This window comes from Copadichromis virginalis, linkage group LG7 (genome assembly GCF_057382275.1).
Source record: "Copadichromis virginalis isolate Kocher_CV1m ecotype Utaka linkage group LG7, C_Virginalis_male_GT1.1, whole genome shotgun sequence".
Classification (NCBI taxonomy): Eukaryota; Metazoa; Chordata; class Actinopteri; order Cichliformes; family Cichlidae; genus Copadichromis; species Copadichromis virginalis.
This window is the reverse complement of record NC_140624.1, coordinates 45,823,960-45,844,086: the sequence shown is the minus strand read 5'-3', so window position 1 is coordinate 45,844,086 and position 20,127 is coordinate 45,823,960. Positions and strand designations below refer to the sequence as shown.

At 37.9% G+C, this 20,127-nt stretch overlaps 1 protein-coding gene across 3 annotated transcripts in view; it reads right to left on the bottom strand.

Annotated features, from left to right (window-relative positions):
- Positions 1-17,487, bottom strand: part of LOC146705864 (PDZ and LIM domain protein 5-like) — a 35,008-nt gene extending 17,521 nt beyond the window's left edge. For 2 of the 3 annotated variants that reach the window (XM_085463726.1, XM_085463727.1), the window contains exons 1-3: positions 17,363-17,419; positions 13,284-13,389; positions 3,293-3,444 (exon numbers count right to left, since the gene is read on the bottom strand). In XM_085463726.1, coding sequence (XP_085319852.1) covers positions 3,293-3,444; positions 13,284-13,382 — 251 coding nt within the window. In that variant the 5' untranslated portion in view covers positions 13,383-13,389; positions 17,363-17,419. Of the gene's footprint in view, positions 1-3,292; positions 3,445-13,283; positions 13,390-17,362 lie in introns of all 3 variants that reach the window. The other variant, XM_085463725.1, reaches the window with a different exon arrangement.
- Between the last annotated feature and the right edge of the window lie 2,640 nt (positions 17,488-20,127).

Below are 20,127 nucleotides of genomic sequence, written 5' to 3'. Positions count from 1 at the left end.
CTTTCAGTAACACCTGGTGTCTTATGAAGGGAGCCATTGTCATCCTAGAAGAGACCACTCCTACCAGAATAGAAACTAAACTATTTTCTATGCAGCGTCACCGTGTCAGAGTAACTTTACCGCCATTTTCATGCAAGATTAAACGTACTTAAAGTGTCATTTTTTTAGACTTTGATATTAATGACCATAATATTCTTTCATATAAAACTCCTGATAGAAAATCAATACACATATGCCGTCTAGAAAATGCACTGTTAAATGTTGTCAGATGAATAATGCTATTTGGATGGTCACATATCTTCTATGTGAACTGTTTTTCATAGCTCACATTCTTCAGAGTGACATAATATAGGAATCTTTTAACTGCCATATTAATCATCTCTTGGTAGTCTTGTAATGTTGCTATGGCACAAACAGTCTTATCAGCAAGGATCAAAACTGTCAATCAAATCGTAGCACATAATTGGAGATTGTAAAGCTTCACACCAAGTGTCAGTTATGCACACTGGGTTTGAAGCATTTCAGAAAATAGCAACATAAAAGTACTAATCGGTTTATGTACTGTAGTATTCTTAAGAGTTTTTATACAAACCAATATAATGCACCCTGTACACTATAAATAATGTATTTAAGCACAGAGCATTTCAAATACTCTGTCACTCAACAAGATAAGTAATAAGCAGCATATGTAATGTAATGTAATATTTGCAAAGGGAAGGCTTTTGTTGTTTATTGAGTGCATTTACGTATACTCTGAAATGGCAATGTTTGATGTTTCATTGCGCATCCATTACCCGCACTAGATTACATACAGCTGCAGGACGGGGTTATTTTCAGACAGTTTTCCCACGATTAAAGCACAGAGGCTCCTTTCTCCTTTGATGTGGTGATGGAATGACAGTACAAGCAAACCAGGCTTAAGTTTTCTGTCAACAAATTTTATAGTTTGGAAAGTGTGCGTGCTTGCTTTGGCTCTCTTTGTTTATGTGACAGTAAAGTCGCTCTTCGCTGGATTCGTATGCACTGTTAGATTCACCACTTCATCTCATTCAGACAAAAGACTCGCCAATAAAAATAGTACAGAGTTTCACTATTGCTCATTTTAATCCCTCCTCTTTTTCCCTACTGTATCACAAACTGGATGCAAAAATATCTGCTGATATCTAATATATTTACCAATATCTTGATCATTACAATAAATGTACTTATCTACATTAAATTGTATTGTATATTTTAAATGCAATTCTGTGTTCAATAAGTACATTGAGATATTTACAACAATTCAAACTGATTTTAATGCTGTTCCTACACTTCTATATTAGCATAGTAGTTTCATAAAACCTGGGATTCTATTCTTTCCCTGGTCAACTCCATTCCTCTTCCAGAAGATTAACTGAATGGCTCCCATTAAGATAAACAGCAAATTTGACTGTTCAGTCAGGAAACTGATAGAGGCCACTTTTTCTCACTGATGTGGCGATATGGTTGCCAAGCATTTGGCAGAAAAGCCACATTTTTCTCTATTTATAAGTTTATTCCTCTAAACATCAGTACATTTCTACTCCAAATGTGTGTTTATGGGTGTTTTCCCATAGAGTTAGGCTTGTTTGCTCTCAGCTATGAGAACAGAGGATGATTAACATGTGTTGTGCAGGGAAATGTGTCTATAGTGTGTCCGTCCTGCCTCAGCATGCATTCTGACTGATAACCCATTAGAAATGAAGAAGTATATGGAGGGAAAAAAGAAAGAAAATAGTTGCTCAATGTCAAAAAAATTGAAGTTTTCAAAGATTAATGGACTCTTTTTGAACTACGTGAAAGCTGCTTTTTAAGTGATTTTTAAGCATTTCTTTTTCACCGTCATGTGTTTTGCCATGTGTGGAATGGAAACTATCAGTTTGTGGATCATATTGTTTTCATCTGTTTCTTTTGTTAGCTTATGAGACAAATCAATAAAAATATTGGTAAAAAAAAAAGCAAACAAAACAAACACTAACACCACACTTTTATATCCTCGTGGGTCTCAGAATTTTATACTTTCCTAATGAAATTAGTGGAAAAACAGTTGATGAACTCAGCATGATCAGATACAAAGCTGGATGCCTCCTGCAGATTTGGTGCCACACGTTACACCAGCCAGAAAAAAAAAAAAAAAAACATCTGTAGACTATTGTTTACAAACTTTTCTGTAATGAACCAGCCATAAAACAATACTTTTTTTTATTACTGATTATTATTTATTTAGGTATATTATTTTATGTTTATACCAATGCATTCAAGGTCAAGTTAGTCTATAAAATGATTTATTATATGCTATAGTTGACTATAAGGCTTTTACATGATTAAAATAAAAAATATAATAAAATATTATGCCAATAAAACCAGTTTCCACTGATTTTGCCAACAGACTTAATAAACTAATCCGTAAGGCCAGCAATGTTGTGGGGATGGAGCTGGACTCCCTCAAGGTGGTGTCGGAGAGGCGGATGCTGTCCAAGATAAAGACAATGTTGGATAACACCTCCCACCCACTCCATGACATGCTGGTCAGTCACAGGAGCTCGTTCAGTGAGAGACTGAGATTACCGAAAAGCACCACTGAACGACACAGGAAATCATTCCTGCCTGTGGCCATCTCCCTGTACAACGCATCCACTTAACACACTGTTTGCTGCTACAACTACACATGTTTCTTTTCCAAATATTTATTTATAAGTGACTTATGTATGTATGTATGTATATATATGTATATATTGTACTATTCTTAGTTAGCGTATTGTCTGTCTTGTCTTAATGTTGGTTTAAAATGGAGCACTGTAACAAAAAATAATTTCCCCCAGGGATCAATAAAGTATTCTGATTCTGATTCTGATTCTGATTTTACTGCAGCTCAATGCAAAAACACTGAACTGTTTTAATTAGCACAGCAAGACTTCATCTGCTTTAAATAATAAAAATGTCTAATTAAATAAAGCACAAATAAAGTAAAGTTCTAAAAATCAAGCTGCTTCTTGCAGTTGTCAGCCTTTCTGTCCTACAAAAAGTACCTTAAAATATTTACTATAACTTTTGTCAAAATACTTTTAATTTGCTTCAATACACACAAGTAGGAAAAATCACTTCATAGTGCTTTTGAAGCTGTGTTAAACCAGCTATAACAGCATATTAATAAAAATCTAAATGCTGACAGGAGTCCCAGGGAAGTCTGTCTAGTCACATAAGTAAGTGAAATTCATAGGTTGTCCTGAAGAAGTCCCAAGATGTGTGAGTGATGTGATTTTCATGCAGTTACCTCTGTAGAGTGAGGCTGAGATTGCCTGTGCAGGCCTTAATCTTGTTCTGGGCCTCGAGGTGATTCATGCTGTCTGTGGAAATCCCATTAATTGACAGAATGATGTCTCCAACACTCATCTTGGCTTTGGTGGCCTTGCCTCCATCAGTCAGCTGCAAAGACGCAGAAAAAAAAAAATACCAGTAAGAAAAGTATGATCATTATGCACTCAAATTAATGCTATTCACATAGCATTTAAGTTTAAACAACTCTGCGAAAGAATGTTAACCAGTAATTATGATGCATGTATACTGTGCTCATTTTTTCCCCTTGTAATCACTAACTATTGTGAATTCCTTTCCACTTCCTGTCTTATGTAACCGTTGTCAGATAAGATAGTCATCTTATTCTCCTCACAGCATCAACATCACAACATCAGCGAGAGGACTCTAAATCTACCCAAAACCATCTGCCCATAAAAAAGCCAAAACTTTCCCACAAAGATGACTCACATGACCAAATGACAAATGACCACAAATCAAAACCATATGGTTTGAAAGTTTTCATTTTAATCATTAAAAAAAACAAAAATAATAAAAAAAAAATAAAAAAAATAAAAATAAAAATAAAAGTCCCCGCCTGGTCAGGCAGGGACTTCCAGAAGCATTCCTGGAGCCCCTCCAGGCTTTTTTTTCTCCCTTTTGCGTAATTTGTTATTGTGATGGTAAAAGGTGCTGATGCACAGATTGTGTTTTCTCTTGTAGAAGTTAATTTTATTTGGTTCCACTTCTTGGCTTGATTCAACCTTCCATTCATTAAAATTGTGGGTGCATCACACAATCCGCGTGTTTACCTGCTGTGTAACACAGCTACTGCTGTTTATGTAGTATCCACTTATTTTTATTTAAATTGAGTTTTATTAGGTTTTCTATCCCTTGCTATCATGCTGGACTTTTTTGGAATCAACATTGAAAAAAACAAAACAAAAAAACATGATGATGACGACATGACTGGTGCGGTGACTGATCAGTGATTAGAAGGGCGAGTACACTTCATCAATCACTCAGCACACTCTTAACACACTCAAAACCTGTACAGCCATGTTTAGGCAGAAAAGGGATTCTGTGTACTCATCCTGTGCTGGCCTTGCTAAGGTCTCTTAATGTTGTGAAAGAGCAAAACTCAGAAAGTGTCAGCACATGCAAGCGAAGAGGGTGTGAAGCCTGAGGAAGGGATTTTGTCGATCGATTCAGTGGATTATTGAATGAAATGTACCAGCTTTGTACATAAAACTCCGTATTAACCTATAAAATTTACATGTATCCAAATGCACGTGTTTTTCATCTCTCAACATCAAGTTATCTTTTAAGTTAATCATTTTAAAGCTGATTTAAAAGGGAAAAAGACAAACAAGGTGTTTACTTTCACCACTGCTAGATAATACCTTTAGGTTATCAGTAACACTAAAAGCAGCCAGTTGAACGTAATGAAAGTGCCATTGTGTGAGCTCTCATAGTAACAAAAGGAGGGGGAAACAGTGGGAAAGAGGGGGGCAGAAAGAATGAGGAAATGACAACAGTGGTTTGAATTGACCGACACATTTCTCTGGAGCTGTGCATTCCTCATGTTTCCCACTAGTTCAATAGCAGGAAGTGTCAAATGCCCAGCTTAGATGGATCTACCCATACCAGCGTCCAGGAAAAACTATAGCGCTGTCACATGCGAAGTACGACTAACAAAAGGCAGAGCGCTCACTACACTAGCCACAACACAATCATAGCTTCAACTGACTCAATGTATGACACAGACCAGACTACGTAAATGATGGCAGGTGTGCCTCTGAGTCTCCCGTGACACATTTACTTTCAGCAAAGTAACTTGTAGCTCTTCGGGGCAATAAAAGTGATGTAAGCACTGTTCAGAGATTACTGACATCTGCCAGCTATGTCTAAATCTGCTGCACAGCTCCGGAGGCCAACAGCAAAGAGCTGCTGAGGGGTTGTGAATGCACACAACCGTGAGACATTGCTCTCCACTAAACAGAGTCTCTTTTTTCCTGTGCCTGTGAGTGTCAGGCAGAGAGAAAGGGTGGAAAACAAGATCGGAAGTTCTCTCCTTGTAAGGATGCGATTGCTACTGCTCTTTACATGGAAAGCTCTCAGAAATGCAGCACCTCAAGACAAGAAGAAACAGGCTCTTGTAATATTCTGAGAAAAAGAAATGCGTTGTCGGATGGGCTTTAGTCTGTAGAGAGCAGAGAGATAACCTTCACTCAAACACCGTCTTTCCCATGTGGCCACGAAACAAATAGGCGTCACAGTAAGAATCCCTGGCATGTGTGGTCTATAAATATAAATGGAGAGGCCTGAGACACTCGTGATGGAACGGAGATAAGTAATGAACAGGAACTTTGGCTGTGCTTCTCCAGTTCTCTCAAAAGATCAACATGTTTTAGCAAAGTGTTACGCCAAATCCAATTATCCAGGCCATATTACATAATGTGTGGAATCAAAAACCTCTTTTCAAATGTTGCTATAAAATCATCCAAAAGGGTTTCACACAGCATAACTTGGAGTAAAAAAAAATCTGAAAAATTTGGTGCTTTCCAAGTTAATGACATCTTTTTCCAACTTTGTTTACATGAATGGGATTCCAGCCGCATAATGGTGTGACTGTGGCGCTACAGCGGTCCTCCCACACTGGTGATTTTACTGCTGTGGAGTTACTGATAATAACTGGTTGTTCCACACTACAACTAAACATGTATTAACTCCAGCACTACTACATCCTGCCTGCAGTTAAATTCACCAATACATGGCAGATTTGTGCAGGGATCGCCAAATTCATTCCTGGTACAAAAAGCATTTTAAGAACTCTATATTCAAACAAACCAAAACCAAAAAAGGACACCTACGAAACCTCACAAGTGGAACAGAAGTCAAGAAAAAGTAACACTGTTTCCAAAATGTCCATTGCTTCCATGTGTCTTCATCTATTGTAAAGTCATAATCAAATAGAGACACAAAGAAAAAAGGGAAAAAGTTTCTTTTAAAAGATTGAGTGCACATTTAATTGTTCACAATTATTAATGTATCCTTAATATAGTGATATGCAAACAAAGACAAAGAAAACACATTTATAAGATTTTGGTGGGGGAAAAAAAAAAAAAAAAAAAAAGAGATTCTGTTTTTACAGCTAAATTTATGACACATGCGTTCCCTCTCTGGAGTCTGTTGGTGCCAAATGTCTTAATACTCTTGGATTCTTTACTAAACTCAATGCTGTATTTTTATACCACTGATTTATGATTTCATTGTTACACCACCTTTTTTTTTTTTCTTAAGTTCAGGCAAAACTCTTCCTAGAAGAAGAGGAAGGCACTTCTTCTGTCAATAATAAATTGAATAAACTGGGTGTGTTTATGATAATACAACGCATTTAAGATCACACTCCAATTTTATGGGGTTAGCAATCATCCCCCTGGCTGGTCAGTGTCTAGTTTCCTGGCTTTAAGGAAATTATGGAGTAAGGAAGAAGGTTGCGGTCATTTTTCATCTGGGAAGTCATGTTGGAGGAAGTGTCTTGTGGTAAGAGCTGGCAGGCTTGAGAGATGAATGTCACGTCTCTATAGGATAGTGTAAGATAGAGTACCTTATATGGAAAAGACCAGACCTAAAATTATACCATCACAAACGCACATGATGAAGCAAACTGACCACCTCTTACTGGTACTTACTATTAAAGTGGCCTTAGACGAGCATGCTTTCAAACTCCTGTGTTATTCTTTCCTGCAAATAATACAGTGTGTCGACCTCCTTCTGTAGATTTGGGAACACCAAATAGAAAACCTTAAAGAGCCTAAATACATGTTTGAGATTTTATTTGAAAAGATGCCAAAAATACAATACAGCCCTAAGGTTAACAGTCCATAGGAGTGATAGAAAACAATTCCACATAAAATTTTTTTACTTTTAAAGCTCCCCAAAAGGTAAATATTTACAGCACAGTCTCTTCTATTTGACAGCACAGTGTGCAGCAACCTGCTGAACTAACACGTACAGTACAGCTCATTGTCAAGACGTCATCTTTAATAAGATGGCACACCTGCAACACCTTGCACAAACTGTTCAAACAGTAAAGCGGAAGAGTATGCATCATTGGAGAGGAAGCATACATTGGGAGGGGACCACATTGTAGCTACTCTTTCTCCTTTAAGCCAAACATCCCAATTAAGGGCACTTGAACAGAGGTAGAAAGCGGTTGTCATGGTTTGACCCCGGTCTCGCTCTGCATCAGTCTGGCTGCTAGAAAGCACGAGATGCCAAGCAGACCTACAAGGAGGTCTTAGTCAAATCGCCATGGCAACGCAAACAAAACACACAAAGCAGTACCAACCCTGCACTGAATACTGAATGCTCTCCAGTCAGGTCAAAAACAAACCCGGCTGACTAACACTGCTGAGCCAGATGATATGAAAAGGCTTTTAGACATGGTGAGGATTAAGCCAAGTGCCCGTTTCTACCTTTATCTATGATTTGTGCAACTCTTACATGAATTAATAAAAAGGGGATTTTTTTGGACTTTTATTGAACTAAGTGGCACGGTCATTTTCAGTTTTTACCTACTGCTCTGCTACATTAACGCATTAATGGCAGAATTGGCAAAAAAATAAAATTAAAATTAAAAATGTGTAGTCACCTAACATTTCAATACATTTATTGCATATGTGCTTATTCTAGTTCATGGAAACTGGCAAGTCAAATCAAAGAAGTAGATTTACTTTTAAATATACTTTATCCAAAAAAGTGTGAGTGATCTAAATCAAAATCAAGTGACAGCTTAGTTATCCTTTATAGCTTTGCCATGTAACGTTAGGGAGACTGGAAGCAGATGCTCGCAATACAACTCAAGACAGACACCGGAGAGATCAAACACATACTACAAATAACGGTTTCCAACAAACCCATATGTAACCTGAACAGGCACATATTGAAAGACTGTTTAAACCAGAATTAAGACCTTGCAGTTATATGTATATATGTGGGGACCAAAGACTCGTGTCACCCATTAAGTATCCAAATAAATGTGAAATATGGTCACAATCTGCTTCTCTGTTGCTGAATCATAACATTGAGTAATGGCAGGAAATGTGGTTTTGCATGAGCTATAATACCACAGTGTAAGTTAAGCTTGGACTTTTTAAAACGTTACCAGTTTACTGTTCAGCATTTTAGTGTATAAAAGTTTCAAGGACGGCCAAGAAAAATGGTTTGACTGCGAAATTCTGATTTAACTTCAAGTTCAAGTAGAAACTAGTTCCAAATATGAAGAAATTCCCCCAAGGCATTATAGAGATTTCACATTCACTGGAATAGGACTGACAGAAAACACAACAGCATATAGCACATAATGTTAAAAGAACTTTGTAGCATTTAGGTTCATGTATTTATCATGAAACTGAGCGATATTGGGTAGATTTAATTGCTTTCTACATTTTAGTTTCTATGTAATAAAGCTCAAGAGATTTTATACAAAGAAAAAATGCAAAACAATGTTTAGTGCTTTGCAACAAAGGCCACAAGCTATCGGTCTCAATGGTTTCCTGAAATGCTTGCTTTTATGTTTTCTGGGCCTGGGCTGAGCCATAAATTATGGCTTATAGTCAGACAGCAAGAATATCCTTTATCCAAAGAGCTTAACAAGATTCAAATACTGTGTAGCAATAACAAAAAAAAAACAATTCTCCTGGTTGCATACTATGCAACCAGGAGAATTGTTTTTTTTCCTGTTACTTGGACTTCAACAGTTGCTGTAAATATGCCATGACAAGTTCACATGAACATTTTGAGAACAATATCTAAAGTTGATCCTTATGTGGCCAAAAATAATACAACACCCTCAAATAAGTGTCTTTTCTGAACCACCTGCATTTTAGTTGAGAAATGTTTCTTCTTTTGACTCCAGAGAAAACATTTTAAGCAGCTCTTTGTCACTGGAGCTTATGCTCACCATTTCACAATGTTTTATAGAGGTGTGACAAGTATGATGCAGTTAAACTGCAGTTTTGGTTAGCCTTTGAAACACTGGATTTTTAAAGTGGCTAAGAAAAATGTTTGTGAAGAGGAATGTTTGGCGAGTGAAGAACATGTTTAAAGTTAAATTAAAGAGCGCAGTGAAGGGTGCTGGAAACCAAAAATATTCACAATACTTGCAAAAAGAGCAATAGTTTCACAGTTTCTTACTGAAGACTCAAAACACGAACGTTCATATATTACTCGATGGGGAGTTTTCTATTAATACATGAACAGTATTATCGTACCATAAGAAAACTTCCCCTCCCTAACGTGAATGCACAAACTGTAAAATGTACCTACTGTGTTGTTGAAGTTTTTGCCCAGATATACTACGCCATCAGATTCTGCTCCTTTCAGTGTCAAAGTAGCATTACCATAACAAAAACATAAATGTGATATGCCAGTGGTGCTTGACAATACACGTACTCTTGGCTGGGGTGGAAACGCTCAAAGTAAACACAGGGCCAAAATGAGTTTCTATTATTTTCCCTTAAAGCATCACAACCCACTAAAACAACAATAACAAAAAACATGCAAAACAAGAGGAGGAAGTGAGGGGTCAGGGGGGAAAGAAAGGAAAAAGAAAGGGGAAAAAAAAAAATCATTGTGGTGACCCTCAAATGACCCAGCAAGCAGGCATGATAGATGCAGACATGCGTAACAGAATTACAGTACTGTGCAAAAGTCTTGAGTCAACCTTCCTGTTTTTTTATATTCTGTTAGGAAAATGAGAAATAAGTGCAGCAATGTATTGAAACACACATAAACATACATGAATATACAATAAGAGGCAAAAATTTGAGATTGTTCTAATAAGCTTGAAAGTCATATATTCTTCAACACAGCCTGAACTCACTTAGTCAAGCTTCCTTGTCATGTCTTTAAGTAGTCTTCAGGAATAGCTCTCCAGGCTTCTTGAAGGACATTCAAAGCTCTTCTTTGGATATTGGCTGCCTTACGTTCCATTCTCTGTCAGGATGATCCCACACTGAGGAAGCCAGTCAATGACTGATAGTGTTCCACTGTGTGTTTGTCTATCCAGGTGTGCTTTCACTGCACTGGTAGTGTGTTTGGGATCCTTGTCGTGCTGAAGAATGAAGCCATTGCCAATCAAATGTTTTCCAGATGGTATTACACTGTGGATCAAAATGTGTACTTCCACTGTGTTTTACAGATGGCTGTAGACACTAACTGTTGTACCTCTCTCCAGATCTCTTCGTATATACACCGATGATCTGGATGCTAGCAATAAAGTACCCAAAGATACAATTTAAAATGCACTGCCAAGTTGCCTGTTATATGTAGACACAAGATTAATTCACTCCTCACTCCATAGGTCAGTGTTAAGTGGTTCAACAAATTGGGAAAAAACCCCAAATATTCCTGTAAAAATGTTTAGATACAAGGACTGAGTTGAAAATGGGTGGAAAAGCAGCCAATGTCCAAAGGAAACCTTTGAAAAACCTTCAGAAAGCCTGAAGAACTATTGATCAAGACTACTTTGAAAAAAAAAAAAATACAAAAAAGTCTGGGTCCTTGGAAGCAAAGAATAAAGCAATGAGTGGTGACTCAACACATTTAGACTGTAATGATATAATTGCACTTTTCTTCTGTCTTTTAAAGATTCAAAAGCCTGTGAAGATATGCCTAAAAAGTGAACAAACACAGACTGCCATGGATGGAGAAACAGAGACACGCACACAAGTAATATGCACAACTGGATCCCTGCTCCATAAATCAGCCATACAGTATTAAGTGATCCACTCTTCACAGTGCGCAGCCTTGTTGGAAGGTTACGTAAACAATTACACATCCACTCACTTAAATTTTTCTAACACCTGAGGTGCACATCAATCCTGCCTTTTTTAAAAAACAGAAAATGTTCATGTAGAGCATATATCTTTTCAACACTCATTCAAAGAGCAAAATTTCAAAAAGGCATCAGAACAACAGGCTGCTGTGTTCTTGTGACCACCCTCATTTTCTTTGTATAATCTTTGAATTATGTGCATATGGTAAACATATGTAAAGTGATTACATCATTATTCCACAGCAATCTCATCCATTCAAGCAAAAATACATGCACGCTATAATGTGATGTCAACAAAGTAAGTCTCACTCCAAATTAAGTCTGTTTAACATTGTGGATCTGTAATGAACCTTAAAATGAGCTCAAGGTCAACGCAATTTTCTCATCACTCATCTAATGAAGGAACTGAAGTAATGATTAAACTGTTGGCAGATGTTTCAACATATGTACTGCCTACCAACTTAACAGTGACCTTTACTAACCTGGAAACTGAGCTGATAGCTCTGACAATTTTACGGATGGCATACCGCTCTACTACCGTACACACAATCATTTATAGGCAGTGCCATTTGTGACCACAAGATTCTGACTAAGATAATCAAAGAAGAGGATTAAGCTTATTCCTGGTGCCTTAAAAATAACAAAAAAAGAATCTAAGCCATTCACTGGTCATGTGGTGGGACAAAAATGTGTCACAGGAATGACACTAAGGGTACATTCACACTGCAGGTCTTAATGCTCAATTCCGATTTTTGGATCAAATCCGTTTTTTTGTCTGCTTGTTCACACTACAAATAAAATGCGACAGCAAACGTTCTCTAGTGTGAATGTTCACGTTTCTCCAACGTTGTCTTCCCAACAGTTTCACTGACATCTACGCTGGATGGTCAGGAAGCGTTCACGATGTCTTATCGGGCGCTTCTCCGGCGGATAGACAGAAAAATGCTATTGTGTGGATGCGTTTTGTACTATAAGATGTGATGACAAGAAGGTTTGCTGACAACAACGCCGTTATGTCCTGCATGCCGTTATTATCATAGCTGCAAAACCTAAAAATAGACGGGGAAGCTATGCTGGCCTTTTAAATGCTCTCAGAGTTACATTGTCAAACACAGAAGAAAAGTCATTTCTCTCCTCACATGATATTCAAAGTTCTGTAACTGATCCTGCCACTAACAAATAAACAAAGTGACTGACCTTTGTCATAGAGTTGAGATTACAGTTTCAAAACAGGATATAGTGGGAACTAAATGATACTGCCCACAGAAGCACAGCTGCACTCAAAACACAGAGGACAAGTTGCTTCCTTATCATCCTACTTTACAACAGCAAAGGCTACTATAATAAAGACAACTCAGATGTCCTTGGGAAGAAATAGATTCTGACTTTGCAAACAGTGAGCTGCACTGAAGGCTTCCTTTAATTTTTGCAGCAACCACAGCAATTTGCACACAATCCTCTCACACTGTGTACCTAAACAGTATGTCTGTGTGTAGGCTGAGGCCCAGACCTCATAAACAATCATACTTTTTAAACAGCGGGCCATCCATCAGCCAGCTCAGGACTTGAAAGGATACGGCCACTCAACTTCTGAATTTATGTGACTTCGAGTCCTAAATAGTTATTACAGATCCATTGTGGCTTTCTAGAGTTTCACTCAGTTAAGACATTTGAAGACAGGTTCTTATGCGTCCACAGCAGACGGTCAGCAAAGGTCAGCACACTTAGCACTATCGCTCATCAGCCGTTAACACCTATACGCCGCGTCCCCCAAATCTTTCCAGAGCAACCACGTGAGGTTCAAGGGACTTTTTCCAATTGACAAATGTTGTGAAAATAATGTCCCGTCACATTATTTTCACAATAGGCATGACCTTGCTGTGACGCATGTAAAGGTCATTGGAGATAGAGTGACAGGGGCATGAAGTGTTAACAAAAGTGTCTAAATGCAGCACTGAGTGTCACATATGAGACAAATGACACACACACTTTTGTCAGTGACAAGGCAAATGGCATAATAGGAATGACCAGCATTCCTCTGAAGTGACTGTCATGAAGTGAAGCATGCATAACTTGTGTGTGTGTGTGTGTGTGTGTGTGTGTGTGTGTGTGTGTGTGTCCCACTCACCCGTGAGATGGTGAGGGGCAGACAGAAGTCCTTCCCTCCCTGCAGTCTGAAGCCCCAAGGGGCGGGGCCATCCAGGGTGACATTGTAGTTGGTGTTCATGATGTACCTAGAAACAGAACAACACATACCAATCTCAAATCAATATTCTGAAGCTTCACTTTGGGGCTATTATGTTATTTATAATCACACTTTCGTCTACACATGATCCAACAAAGAAGCATTTTTATAAATGCACCACTCTTTTTCTAATAGAAAGACTGGTCAAATTTTTCATTCCTGGGGTTTAGGGCTGTAAGGATCGACAGATGAGGGATGAAATACCCCATCTGCATTCACATCTTGCTAAAAACTTGTTTTAATCCCAAGTGTGGTGTGTAACAGAATGAGTGTACTAAGCCTGCGAAGGGAGTTAATAAAAGGCATACCCTGCACTGCCAGAGACTTGTTAGACATCAGCTTCAATTCACTGGCAACAGTTTGATTTTCTTTTTTGCACCGCCATCCTTTTTGGCTAAATGAGACACCACCTACATCACCGTTTGGGCCAAATGTGCTATTTTATGTGAATTTTGTACATGGAAATTAGTAAGAAAGTAGGACTTAATTGAGCAAAACTTACTTGGTGCAAGTCATGTAGTTCACGCACTATTAAGTTTCACTGGTTTAAGCCCTGCCTGTCATGCATTCCTTTTCCCCTAAAAGACTGAAGCGGCAAACATTTATTGGAAGTGAGACTGAGGTTAAATCCAGTGACATGTTACGATGTAGCGCTTCATAAAATTCATTAGACTGATTTTTGAGGAAACTGGAATGTTTGCAAAATATGCTTTTCTAGCATGTGTGTGTGTGTGTGTGTGTGTGTGTGTGTGAGAGAGAGACAAAATCACTGCAACTCTGTCAACAGCAGTGAATCTGTCACTGTGCCTGTCAGATCGGGCAAGTCTGAAAAACCACAAATCATGTAAGAAACATTTAATCTCTACCCGAGCCAACAGGCTGACACAAAAATATGGCATTAAAGCCTAGCCCACAACCATTATATGTCACACACTGTATGTTTTAATTACAAGAAAATGAAATATGGAAGCACATTTTTTAGCAAATAACTTCAAAAACATCTAAACCCAAAAAGCTACGGTTTTCTAACCAACTAAGGGTCTGACATGAGATCCGTAACCATTCTTTGTACTTGAATAACTTTCTCTTTTATTACTGGTTTTCATGGAGAAGATTTCCCTTTAAGGACATAACCTGGCAGCTGAAACACATCAGAGAATGTAACTCGTACTGTGTACAATTTCATTGCCTGGTGTGAAAAAGAGGCATAAAAAAAAAATATATTCTCACATTTTTTGCATTTTTTCCCCAATGGGTATTCCATGAATAATAATGCCTTGTCATCCCAGAGCTATGCCTTTTTGGTGTCATAATTCATGCTACCATTACAAGTTCCCTAAGGGCCAAAGCAGCACCTGTTAGAACCCGTCACCTGGTTAGTTGTACTAGACATAAATCAGATCAGAGTGTTGGCCTGCGCACATCATCTCATCATCACGCCCAGAGGGGAACGAGCCCTTAAAAGAAGAGGACACAAAAGACCTTTGGGAGGGGTGGGAGCCTTAAAATCATGTGTGAAAGTGATATGGAGAAGGTGAACACCTGAATAGCACAAAGCACACACACAGCAGTAGTGTGCAGTATTTAGGACAGGTAAGGCAAGCTGTCACAAAACCTCCATGAGGTAAACAGGGTGACTTGAAAGAAAAAACGGCATTTTAACCTCTTTTAACGCCATTCTAAATGTAATTTTTCTTCTAAAATATATGACTGGGTTGTGTTTTTACAAAACATTAGGCTACATTTTTACATGACAATGAAAAACATTGACTGTCAACTTGGTGAACTTATTAAAACACACTCGTAGTCATTGCTGTAGTGGCAACTGTGAGAAATTAAAGGTACGTGAATTGAGTTTTACTATATCTATCTATCTATCTATCTATCTATCTATCTATCTACCTACTTACTTTTTGGGTATGTGGCCATAGCTCTGTTATTTGTAGAACATAATATTATCACGCCAAACTAATCAACAGGAAAAATATGCAAGTCTATATTAAGACTCAAACTGATTGAAAACAGCTGTCTGCCTGCTCAGGGTGACCTAAGGCTGAGTTGTGAGCCAGGAAGTGTATTTTTGGCTAAAATGAAAAATCCCTTCCTAAATATAAACTCCATAAACTGCATTCACCCAATTCAGTTTGTCAAAGTACAGCATCACATGAGAAACATATTTGATAAATATTCTAATAAATCATTCTTTCAGCACAAATACAAATGTTTGTCTTATTCTTTAACAATTTATTGTAACGCAGCAGAGCTACACAAACCAACAGAGCTCCAAAAACAAGAACATGAAAGCGTCTAGCTTCCTAACCTCAAAATAAGGAACTCAACCACACCTTTGACACTGCCAGAAGCTTTGTTTACTATCCCACTTGAGTTCACTTCGCTAAACCTCCAACGCTGACAAAGAAATCATTTTATGGATAGTGACAGGACACAACAAACAAATACCGTCTGTGCTACGGGAAGATCTTTGACCCAGAAAATGATGTCTTGGCAACACACATGCACACACGCAGGCCTGAAGTTTCTCAGTTGTTTAACTTATTCATTCAGTGTGAGTTTTCAGGAGTCTCAAGAAAGCAAAAATACTGCAAAACTGGTTCACGCTGACTGAAGTCACATTACCTAATATGGAGAGAACAAACATTACGCTCATCTCATGTTGCTGCTTGTTTTGCAGTCTGCAGTGATATCATGCATAGACATGAGCAGACACACCTTTTAATGTCTTCATAGAAAAGCAATTGAGTTAGGCATGAGAAAGTATTAACAAGACTAACGTCAAACCTTCTCTAAACTGGTTAGGGGACAAATTTGAGCCTTTTTTTTTTTTTTAAATCGTTCAAGTTCCTATCACAATGCTGCTTTCGGTCTGATAAACATTTCAGCACAATCACGCTATCAAGTTATGGCTCAGGCAATTGAATGTACTTAGATGTCATTTAACTTCCTGGATCTTAACCACACAGTCTGAACTCAAAAGTTCCTGGATTTACATTAAACAGTAAAACTTGTATGTTACTGCACATGTGGCCTCACAAAACCTGTGAACCAAATCACACTTTGACTTACATTTAGATCTATATGTAACTCCAAACGTCAGTTCCTGCTTGTAGCAAGATTTAAAAAAGAAAAAAAAAACATGGCAGAGGCTTCAAAATAAAAAGCTCAAAATGAAAATTCCATTCATGGTAGGAAAGCAGTCTCAGTTACGAATCACACACATTGAATGTAAATAGCATTCACAAACTGCTTTCCCAGCATGTCAAACTACAGCTGTGTCAAGTCTGGTTTCCTACATGTGATCTCCAGGTAACACGGTCAGAAGAAGGAAACTTTAAACGGTCTGCACGTCAAACGCTTGTCCTGTGCAGTTACTGCAAGATATGTTGACTCACTTAATTTGAGTATGTTTGCATTGTCACACCCAGGCAATGGTGATCACATGAAATTGTTCATACTCAAATGATTGCATTTTGCATAAATAAATGACAATGTCAAAATTAAAAGCTACTTCTTATCAAACATGCAACATTCTAGCCTGCTTTTCAACATGCACCCTTTTAATTTAGCGTGCTGCCTCACAGTGCGCGATGAGTGCACTAGTAGTAACAGCTACGGTTGTTTGCACCCATGTGTCCCCTCTGAAGGAGGTAAGAGAAGCGAAATGAAGCCGAACCAAAAGTCTCTTAGCAGCTCTCAGACACAATAAAGCACATGTTTAATATAATGGTGAATATTTCCACATGGACTTTTAGCCTGCTTGAAACCGTTCTCACGCAAACTGGGTAAAACAAATGCGTTACTCCGTTTGCAGGACTGAAAATTTAAATACGGTTATTCTTCTTGGAAATGCTTTGTAACGGAAACATGAAGCTGTAAAATAGCGAGCGTAACTTTCTCTGAATTGTTACTAGGAAAACTGGCGAGATGTGCCGCGCAGAACTCACCTTGCTGTGTGGAGCCGGGTTTGGTGGTGAGAGAGAAGCAGCAGTGTGTTTAGTCCCTTCTCAGTTTTGAACAACTGGACTGAGCGGAACTGAAACTTCCGCGTTAAAGCCAAACCTATGTGGCTACCGGGTAGGAGGGCTTTAGCGCGCCAGGCGGTTCACTGGGGGCGACGCGGCTGCCTGCAGGCGTGGGCTTGTTTAGTGCTGGGGCAGTGCAGGTGAGTGGTGGTGAATAAAAAGCACAGTGGATGAGACTGCAAGTGCACACTTGATAACTGGTGGTATGCGATACTGCAAAACTCGGTGCTGATACCAAGTAAATACAGGGCCGGTGTCACCAATACTATTACCAATACCGTAAAAAAGCAGCTTATGTAGTGCGTCATGATTTATGACATGAATCGTCACAAGTTCTGAACACATTTTAATGACCACGACTTAAGATAAGAGGCTTTTCAGGGGTTTTTCTTTTTATGTATTTTGAAATGTTTCTTTTTTTTCTCCCTGGAATGTAAACGTGTCTGTCTCTAAAGCACTTTGGCTCAACTTCTGTTGTTTAAGTGGCTATAAATAAATTAGATAGAACAGTCAACACAAAAAGTTTTGGACTTTTCAGTGAGCTACATACTGAACTTCCTAGAAACTTCCTAGAAGCTAAGTATCGATCCTAAGTAAGTATTGATCCTGTCCGATACCAGTACCAACGCTGGTATTGACACGATATTTAGATCAAATCCTCCACCTCTGCAGTTACAACAGAGTTCAAACTCGTGAAAGAGCCTACTACAACCACAAAAACCCCAAACTGTTCCATCTTCACAGTTTTTTTGTTTGTTTGTTTTGTTTTTAGTCACTTTTGACAAATAGACAGTATCTAGCTTGTGTTGTATGAAAGCTTAAAAAATGAATTCTTTTTTTTTTTTAAAGGACCCAAAATAATAGTATCACTTAAATTTGTGTCCATAGCTTCTTAAATTGGTTCATTTACAACCTGTTAACATTTTGCCTGATGTAACGGTCTAATTAACAATAATTTTACCTCTGTGGTGGATTTAGTCACAAGTGAATGCTATCAAAATATCAATAGTATCGATACCAGATTGATATTGACAGAATCAATACTTTGTTTCTGTCATTTAAATTCAGTAATGTGTGTAGCCCGTTGAATTGTGTTAAATTAATTTTCTTTTTAGGAATGAAAAAGAAGAACCTCAAACTTTCACATCGTGAAATGTCTTTTTGTGTTTACCGTTATGTCTATTTTATGTATAGCCTGTAACACACTTAAACAAAAGAAGTTGATCCAAAGTGTTTTGGAGACAGATACATTTACATTACAGAGAAAAAAAATACATGAAAAGCTAAAAGGTGTGTTTTGTTGTGTAATATTAAAAAATGATCATTAAAATGTGTTCAGGAATTGCAAATGAACAGTGAGTCATGTCACAAGTCATGACAAGCTCCCCTATAAACTGCCTTTGTATCTGTATCAGTATTGGTATCAGCAATACTGCCCCTGTATTTACTTGGTATTAGATTAATGCCAAACTTTGCAGTATCGCACAGCAGTAGATTTAGGCCTGCAGCAAAAATGAAGAAGTTAAAATAGTCTCACTGGCATTTTTGAGCCAAGGAAAGTTAGTCATTCAGCAGTAGCTGATTGTCAGTGGTTACTGGAAGGTATGAGGCTGATACTTTTGCATGATCTTATGAAAGAAATATTTAAGCATCTGACAGGGCACTGACTTCCCCTGTTGCATCACTGAGCGATGTCATCATGTTTTCCACTAACGTGTGGCGTACCAGTGTGCAGGTCAGACATGCTGTAATACATTTTGAATTATCAGCGGAGACATCACTGATCCCTGCTTTGCATTTGTGGTGGGAATTAAAAAAAAAAAACTGCATTAATGTTTAAAATTTAAAATACATGTAAAATACATGTAAAATATTCACAGAGGAAGCCCACACAAATTCCTTTGTGTGAGTTTAAGGCCTCTTTTTGCATTGATTTGGATTGTATAACCAATAAAGCCTTTTCTCATTTATAAATTAGATTTTTGTTATCATGTGGCTGCTGTAATATGGCAGTGATTTAGGTTTTAGTGTTAGTGTGCCCTCTAGTGGTCAGAAAAATGCTTCACATCCACAGGCACTGTGGACTTTGACTGAAGATACCACGTGATTTATGCCCTCAGGGTAGAAATCTATTTCAGAGGGTGCAATGTCATTTGAAAATGAAAGCAGAAGGGATTTGCCTAGACCTATACTTGTTTGTTACTTAAAGGCCCTTAAGCAGTTAGTATCAGTATACCCAGAGCTAAAGTTTCAGACAGGACAGAAGTGTGCCAGTATTTTATTTTGTTATCCACAATGATCCGATTACTGTTTCACAAGCCTACAGTATGCATGTCTATCATTGTATGTGTCTCACGTTTTTAGCACAAATAAAAATTACCTATTGTCTTAATCTTACTTTTGATAAGCATGAAACAGATTACAATATGATTTAGATTGCAGTATTTTATTTTTATACTGTAATATTTGGTTAGATACACATCTATGTTACCATTTCTAGAGGCAAAGCTTTGATCTTCACATCCTGTGAAACTGCATGTCATCTCATGCTTGGATTTTAGGGTAGGAGTTTAAGGATAACACACAGCTGATGACATCACAGGAAAAAAAATCACACAAAACACAATAATTACAAAACCACTCATTTATTTACTGACACAAACCTGTTAGGGAGATAAGTTTGAGAC